The following is a 9056-nucleotide window of genomic DNA, read 5'->3' as shown; positions in this document are numbered from 1 at the left end:
AGCCAAGTCTCGTTTCAGGCAAGACTTTTGGCAGACAGTTAACTACGTTCTTTCCTAGCTGACTCTGCCAGTCTGAGTTTGCTGGCAGATGACAAGGCTTCTGTAATTGACTAAGGCTCACTCATGCAAAAAGCACTACCCTTATTCTCTTTTTAGAAAGGCAAATTTGGCATCGAGCAGGGTCACTTTGCTAATTCACACACCGAAGACAGACAAGACACCAATTGATAGAAAAAAATAACTTTTTTTTTAATTTTACAAAACAAATCCAAATATTGGATGATGTAAACAAAATTCACAATCTGTTCCCTCAAGCACTGATGCAAAACACTCCTTTTGAAGCCGCATTCCATCAGATTTCCATCTGCTTTTGTTTGACACAGTTTTTAAATAATGGTGTTCCAGCTGAGCAATGGAAGAAGCAGTTGGCTAGGACAGGATTCCCTGTACTAGACCAGGTGGCTGCTGCTTTAGGAGGTACAGCCACTGTGCCCGGCGTCTTCCAATGGCCTTGCACACCCAGATGAAAATTTTCAGGCTTCTTTTGTTTGCTGTATTCGCAGTTTGCTTCTTTTCCACATTATGATCTGCCCTGTTACCAAAGTCATTAATTGAACTGGAAAACATTACAAAATAATTTTTTTTCTTTGCTTTTTTTTTTTTTAGATAAATGTCAACACAAAGAAAACCCCTACAAAATAATAAATTCAAATAGGTGCTGAATATGGAATTACAATGTCTTTTTGTCTTTTCTTTTTTGCCTTGACCTAACAGACTCCATCTTTCCCAACAGAATCAAAATTTTTTTATTTTTTTTTATTTTTTGCAAAGCAACGAAGGCCTTTGGCAGATTAAAGTTTCATGTACAAAAGCATCTCACATTGATCATTTACATAACCCTGCTTAATTGGATTTATGGAACACTTAACAAGTAATCCGTAAAGAAAATAAAGTGAAAAATAACACACATAAGTTTGCATTAACCTTTTCTTTCTTTGGGGTATCCTACGCCGATGAACACCAGCGACCCACTTGAATAATCCCAGAATTCTGCACTGTAGGGGTGACGGATAAAAGCTTGCCCCGTTAAAGCTCCTGCACATTTGATTTTTACAAATGAATGCAGAGATGCCAAATGACCCGGGTCCAGGCCGGAGATTTTGAGACGGTCTTGGTTTAGAATTTATGGCCCAAATCCAAAGCCGTTGTGGGATTTGTAGTGCTCGACTCTGCCCACTGAAATCAGTTCTGGAAGTCCCATAATGCACCAGGATGGGTGATCAGAAATCTAGGACTGTCCAAAATCACCAGCCTGGAACTGGGTAACTTGGCATCTCTGTGAACGCTCTTCACAGGAACAAAACAACATAGGGAACAGTGGCTTTTTAGCAAATATGACTTAGCATCACATCTATGGTGGGGGGTAGTTCACAGTGTGTGGAAGCTAGTGTTATCTTCTCCCAAAAGTACTCGAGAGCTGATCATTTATAATGCTACTAGCATGCTGCAGAAAAGTGCACACATCAAAGTGCAAATAAGCTAGCTAAGAACTGCATGGGCAGAAGGGAGCAGAGATGGTAGTTTATTTTTAACTCCTACCCTAAGCTTGTGGCTTTTTGTGCCACCATTGCTATATCAGGTAGCCCACTAGCCAAAGCTCAAAGCCACAGAAGTTATTTTTCTGTTTCTAAATATAGAATATGCTTTGTCTAATGGATGCCCGGTAAGAATACTATTCCTTACATTTTTGTTTCTTAAGAGACAGAGAGAGAGAGATTCACGTATTAAACTTTCTACACAAAAAAAAATGAAAGGTGCACACTGAGAACTCAGCTGTCTGTGCTGTAATTTAGCCAGTCACAGTTAATCAAAAGCATGTGCAAAGGTTAGCACTAAAAGAACACCTAAATAAAAGAGCAACCGTGATGAAAGTCATGGAAGAGACTCCACCAAAGAGAAATAGATGGTGTCATTTATTTTCAGCATGCTGTGGTGGCGGCCTAGCTCGTGCCTCTAACCCCCCCCCCCCCCCTCTCTTCCTTAAGTTGTATACGACTCCTGGATGTGCAGCAGCCATCTGTGGTCAGCCTCTGCACATTACCACAGCACCAGCTGAGCCTCTCTCCCCAGCTTCTGACAGAATGCACGCCAGCACACAGGCTCAGCTTTTCTTTCAAGGGAAGGGTCCCCGGGAAGCAGACTTCCCCCTTTTGGTTATTAATCATGAAAAGCCTTTATCTCTAACAAAAGAGGAAACAAAGAGAGCATAGGAGGACCCTGGAGCATGCCCTTGCAGGGATCCTGCTGAATGCATAGGCAAGTGCTATGTTAAATAAAGCAGCTATTTGCTTAAAGATATATATATATTTTTTTAAGCAAAGCCCTGAGAAAGCAGCAAACTTCCTCTGCAGGTGATATTCTCCGAAAGAATAAAACAATTCCCTACCAAATACATCTTCTCTTTTTTGTCTTCCTCAGTCTTAGACTTCAGGTGTACACAGAATACTTCTCTGTAGTACCTTAATCCTGGACAGCCACAAATGTGTTGATACTCTCAATGAATATCCTTAAGATTGGAAGTAGTAGGTATGCCACTCTATGTATAGTCATAAGAATATCCAAGAAACCTGACCAATTAGGACTAAGAGTAAAGGGTACTACTTTAATGAATTCTAGTTCATTCCTGTGACTTTTTTCTTAACGGGAGATAAATTATTGTTTGTTATTGAGCCTAGTCACAAGGGGGCAGTATACCTTTTTTTTTTCTGTATGCGGTTGCATGTGTGTACATGCACATGCGGTGAGTTGGAGAGGGAAAAAAAGAGGTGGTCGAGGGTTGTATTTCAACCCACCACAATTTGATGTACACAAAGGACAGTAATTTGTTAAGTTTTTGTACCCCACTATGACCTGCAAATCAGAAACGGCGATATATCAAACACCCTGATAAACATAAACATACGTAAATTACTGAAACGACAGCTCACAAATATTTTCATATTAACAAACTGCCACACCTTTAAATCTCAAGGACCCTTTTACTAAGCACATGCGATGCAGCTTAAAACGGTGGACTACAGTGCTACTTTTAACATGCGTTAATCAACACACTAGAAATTGTTTCTACTTTTCTAGGAGGGGGCGCTCCGGTGCACTAACCTCCTAGCGCACGACTGCCGTATCAGCCCTTACCACCTACTAAATGTGTGGTGGTAAGTGATCATGTGATGATTTTTTTTTAAAAGGCTGCAGTAAAAATAGCCTTAGTACATGAGAAATTTGCATGCAAGAGCATGCTAAAAGCCACTTACTAAGAGGGCCCCATAGTGAGCTGTTTATGGAGTTGAGGAATTCTGTGACAGAGATATCATTTGGGACCTTTAGCATTTGTGCATGTCTTAAACAAGAAAAAAAAAAAATGGGGAATCCATTTCACATTCACTAAAATTATAGTGGTCCTGAAACTCCTACAGTATGCTTTTGAGACCCTCCCCCACTAACTAGCATACAGCATTGTTTACCAGTAAATGGTATTACTGGGCTTCTGGAAAGAGGATGGGAAAATAAAACGGCTCTTGCTCTAATTTTCACAAGAGTAGGCAGTTAGACAATCAGTGGGTAAAAACACTGAAAATGGCAGAACAGTAGCAGAAAAGATAAGATATCTCTGACCAGCTGATCCTGTTCTTCTCTCTAAGACTACAGTAACTCAGCTGGTTAAAGCTGTGGTATAATCTTGGTTCCTGTATCCTAATATATATATAAATAAAAACCCCATAATAAATCAGGCTACATGATTTATTCCAAATTTTCAGGGGAAAGGTAACTTTACTGTAAGGTGCTCACTGTTTTGTAATCTGTTGCATGCTGGAGGGGGAAAAAAAAAACAAAACCCAAACCCACACACACACAGTACTTTATTACTTAACATTTCCAAAGTGCTACATTTTCCGAGCTCATGTTCCTATTCATTGATACACATATGTTTCTGCACACACACACATCCTCTCTCACACATCCATATATACAAATGGATTTAAATGGGCCTATGCTAAAATTGCACATACAATATTAACTTTATACAAGCATCTGCCAATGAAAAATGAGGGCTTCTGCTTTTTCTTTCACCTTGGTCCCTGATAAAAGCAACATGTGCACTTAACCACAGAAGTTAAAAATTTTCTCAAATTTCCCCGAAGGCAACAGGCACTTGGTAATTTGTACACTCGAGAATACCAGTCCCATCTCCCTACATTTTTCTTTGCTCCGTTGACTGTGAAATCTTTGGTCCTTCAATATTTTTTTCCTCATTGGCTACTGCTGCCCCTCTTCTATAAGGTGAAGCCTGTGCTCCCAGAAAGGAAATCATGGCTCCTGTCACTATAGGTGCTTTTAGGAGAACACTGCCCCTTCTGGATGACTTGGTGGAGGACATTTTTCAAGCAAGCTTCATCTATATTCCATTTGACCATCCCAGACACAGCAGTCACTACAAGCTCCTCCTGCTGTCCTCAAAGTGCAAAGTATTACAGCCTTTCTTGGCATGGTATTTCCACCCTCACACCTGAAACAGACAAGGATGTCTGGGTTTTTATTATTCTCTTCTTCCAGTCTCGTTCTAAAACGGCTTCCCCCACTGTTCTTATCCACAGGCCAGAGGAGCAGCTAATGCAACGCCATCTTAGCCTTCAGCATTGCAAGGAACACACTGTTAAGACAGGCTTTTTGGATTCTCTGACTGAATCCACTTTTTTTTTTTTAAGGGGGGTAGAGGGAAAGTCTTCTCTTTAGATAATTATCACATTATAATGCTCTGCGGTGCATTATAAGAATCCCAGGCTTTACTGCACTGAAAAGCCAGCACCAATATCATTGCACAAAATCATACCCTATTTTGAAGGCTGGGTCACTCCCTCGCACCCCATCTTTGACATATTTAAAAAAAAAAAAAAAAATCACCCAAGGTACCTGAAAAAGACCTCCTTAATTACAGGGTAACCAGGTGGAATATGTGTGCTGCTGACATGTGAACACAGGCTGAACTTGAGCAATGTAATAATTGCTAAAGTTGGCATCCGCTACGTACGGGGCTGGCTGGTAGTAGCATGTTACATTGGCCACATTGGGGATGATGTTTTGCTCGGCCAGGACACGGATAGCCAGCATGGTTATAAGGTTGAGGGTCTGTCTCCTTTCGTGGCCCATCAGGCAGACAGTGCTCTCGTTCACCACGCTGTGGAGGGTGGTGAGGTACTCGTACTTGTGATCCTCCAACCCTACAAAGTGGTTCTGCAGGTAGGCCTCCAGCTTCCGCTGCTGCTCTCCGATGTCCGAAAAGTCAATGAAAAACCTGGAGCACATGTACCTCTGAAGGGACTTCATCTCCGATTCGGAAGCCGCTCTGAAGCCCCTGACCAACAGGTTGCAGTACTTGAGGAGACCACCCCCTCTGATCTCCTCTGGATTTCGAGTGGCGATGACCTTGCTGCACAGATGGTCGAAGGCTTCCTGGAAATCCCCATAGACGCTCTCCCCGATTATGGTCGGGTGAAACGTCTCCGTCATTAGATTCTCCGAGCATTCGTAAAAAAGCAGAAGGGAGTCCAGCTTGATCTGAAAGGAGTCTACGCTGAACTCAAACTGCCTCCGCAGCGAGTCCACAAATTTCAGTTCCACATTTTTGCCACTGTTGTTGGACAGGGATATGAGGCTCCACCGATCGGAGTCATTACAGACTTTTACCATTTTCTGCACATAAGCTTCCTGCAATGAGAAACACAACCACATTACAGGAGCAGCTTCGGTTCTTTATTTTCACCAGCAGTAAAGAACATCTTGTTAGATTGTTAGCAATGCACATAAGATTAAGTTGTTATGACGTTCACCTCACACCCCACCCCTTAAAGAAGTTAAAAGGTTTATTCAGCTCCCAGAAATGACAATATTAACAAGATTTTAAATTGATTATTCACATCAATGTGAGGAAAAGTTGCTTATTGAAATGCCAGAGAAAATCTTACAAAGCTCATGAAATTATAATCACAAACCCAGTAAGGAGATAATTCACTCAACGATGACATTTTGAGACTTTTCATACTGACCCTGACTGAGCAAAAAAAGCCAAAACAAAACCTAAAAAAACCCTACCATTCTGCAAATGTCATTTTATGGTTGCTCATTTTTTGATAAGACAATGTATTAAAAAAAAAAAAAAAAAAAAAAGAGTTTGTCTATCAAAAATGTTCAACGCTAAAACGTCATCTGCAAGCTCCCCAGATGAAAGCTAGTTCAAGCAAATAAGAACATAAGAATTGCCATCTCCGGATCAGACCCTGGGTCCATCAAGTCCGGTGATCCGCACACGCGGAGGCCCCGCCAGGTGTACCCTGGCCTAGTTTTAGTCCCCATATCACTGTATGCTTCTCAAGGGAGATGTGCATCTAATTTACCCGTACCGGTATCACTCTATACCACTCGTAAGGAGATGTGCATCTAGTTTCCCCTTAAATCCTAGAACGGTGGATTCTGCAATTACTTCCTCTGGGAGAGCATTTGTTAAAGCTGAGGTCTAAACGGGAAGAGCTTCCTAAACTCGCTCCCGAACCCCAGTTCCTGAAAATCATTTAGCTACAGACAAGACCGCCTAGATGTGTCACTGTAACTACACAGCCTTCTACCTAGGCACATTTCAAAGCATTTTTTTTTTTTTTTACCGCAGGTACTAAAAAGCGCGCTAGCCTTTAGTACCGCGGGTACTAAAAAGCGCGCTGCCCAGCTGTCACGAGAGCCCCCCGCGGGGCTCAAAGCGATAAACCGGCCCTTACCTTTAAGGTGAGCGGCGTGATCTTCTCCTTGTTAACCCCTTCGGGCAAGAAATCCAAAAGGCAGTCCAGGACGACGTCCTTGACCGTCTGGAACTCCGCTTCGCCCTTCAGGTCGGCGCAGAAGATCAGGTCCAGGTCCTTGTAGCCTAGCCCGCTGTCCTCGTGCAGGACGTGGCTGGCGGCGGAGCCGTTCAGCCTCACGTCGCGCACGGCGATCTTCTCCTCCAGCCGGCGGCGCACCACCCGGACGATCTGCCGGGGCTTCACCTGCAGCGTGGGGAAGTTGCCGCGGCCGTGGATGGGGATGGTCTCCGTCAGGATGGCGTCCAGGCGCTGCACTTGCTCCCAGCTCAGCACGTTGCAGTGGCCGCCCTCCAGCTCCGGGCAGCCCTCGTCCTCGGCCATGGTGCGTGCGCGGCGCCCTCGTCCCTTCCCCCTCCCGAAACGCCGGTGCCGGTCGCCTTTGCCGAAAGCAAGTCGGCGCGGGCTTTTAAGCCCTTATGCTCTTCGACGCGCTAAAGACAAAGCCCGCCCTGCGCCACTTCCCCTCGCCGGCTTTTGGAACTCTTCATGCAGCCCGAGTCCTAGGGATCTTTACGCAGCAGAAATAGCCACCGGGCTGGCGCAGGATAAATCTTAGGTAGAACCTTAATCTCAAGCGAAAAGGTCGCACTTTTATCTTTTTTTTAACTTTTCTATACCCGAGGCTAACAAAAACCACCCCCCAAAAAGGCCAAATCAGGCAGCAGAGTGAATATACGCGACCAGCATGTTTGCCAAGCTGAGCGAGAGGGCGGCTGCGGCTGCGGCTCCCCTCCTTCCTATCCCTCCAGCCAGAAGCTTTGCGAACATCTGCCTGCAACCCGTTACCCGAGCTTTATATATGGGGATCGGGTGCAGCCGTTCCGGGGCTCGCGCCCCCGACACGCCCCCTCTATTTGCATAGTGACGGGCTCGCGCGCCGGCTCCCGGGTGGGGGGGTCACGGACACTTTCCTCGCTTCCTCTTTCCTCCCTCTCTCTCTCCCGCTCAGAGACGGGGCAGGTGAACCCTTTCCTCGGGCGCGGTCGCACGGCTAAAGTTCCCGTACTTTTCGGAAAGAATCCGACGCAGCCGGGTTAAAAATAATATATATATATATTTTTCATCGTAATCTCTCGTTTGATGATCGTCTTCTAATGCCAATAATGTCGCTATAAAAAATTAAATAAAAATCAAATGGAAAAAAAAAAACCCTCATCAGGTCAAAGAATTGATCAAAGGGGCTCATTTACTTCCACACCAGTTTTAGCCCGCTGGGACTTGGTGAAAGCCAGACTGGAGAGAACAGCGATCGGGCGTCTGGGGAAAGCGATTAAGGGGGGGGGGGGAAGGGCAGGCAGGTGCCACCATTTCAAACCAGCACCTTTGACGCACGTGCACTTTTGCCAATCCGCGTTGGCTTTGCGATGACGACGATTTTATTTGCAACCGGCAATGGGCCAATCCGGGGGTCTGTGGGCGGAACCGTCGAGCAGTCTAGAACAGTTATCAACTGTCTATGTGGGTGGGGGGAGAGCGAGGCGCAGGTGATCCCTGTTTGATGGTCTTGGGGGCGGGGCATGGGGCAGGTGATCCCTGTTTGGTGTTGGTCAGTCTACTTGTTTCCTCCTTTTGGTACATTGGTGCTTTATTATTATTGTAACCGACTAAATTTTAGTCACCACTTTTAAGATCTCTTCTAGGTAAACTCAGATATCAAACTATTTTTTTCCCTGATTTTATTCATTCTCTCCTTGCCTTCACTTTGAAAATTGCTGAAGGACAATCGTGGTTGACTCATTTTCTAACATTATTTTTTAAATAGACTTTAAAGAGCAGAATAAGAATACTGGGTGCAGCATATTCTCTCTGTATTATCTTTTCCTTTTTAAAAGACATATTTAAAGAAAATTGAGAGACGTCGCATTGGCATTCTCGGTTTCAAACAGGAATTGCTGTCATTCCTATGTTAATGTCTAAGCTATTGACCATATGATTGGGCCTTCCTCACCCTAAATAACTTGCAGCATTCTACTACAGTACTCTAGTGAGCAACTCTAAAAGTTCTGGCAACGTAACAATAGCACCTCCTGCTGGCCACTAAAGAATCTGCAACCCAACTCTTAACGCATTATGATCAGCGTTTATGTGAGAGACAGCAGGGTTATGTCCATCTTTCAAAATCTGTCACATTCTTCTCCTCTGAACTAC

General features: G+C 44.2%; 1 protein-coding gene across 1 annotated transcript; it reads right to left on the bottom strand.

Moving 5' to 3' along the window:
• Positions 1-224: 224 nt before the first annotated feature.
• TENT5A (terminal nucleotidyltransferase 5A) lies at positions 225-8195 on the bottom strand. Its single transcript, XM_033937881.1, has 2 exons — positions 6825-8195; positions 225-5763 (listed from the first exon to the last, which is right to left on the bottom strand). Exons 1-2 carry the CDS (start codon positions 7227-7229, stop codon positions 4984-4986), a joined length of 1185 nt encoding a protein of 394 aa, XP_033793772.1. The 5' UTR covers positions 7230-8195; the 3' UTR covers positions 225-4983.
• Positions 8196-9056: the final 861 nt, after the last annotated feature.

This window comes from Geotrypetes seraphini, chromosome 3 (genome assembly GCF_902459505.1).
Source record: "Geotrypetes seraphini chromosome 3, aGeoSer1.1, whole genome shotgun sequence".
Classification (NCBI taxonomy): Eukaryota; Metazoa; Chordata; class Amphibia; order Gymnophiona; family Dermophiidae; genus Geotrypetes; species Geotrypetes seraphini.
This window is presented reverse-complemented; position numbering and strand designations above follow the sequence as displayed.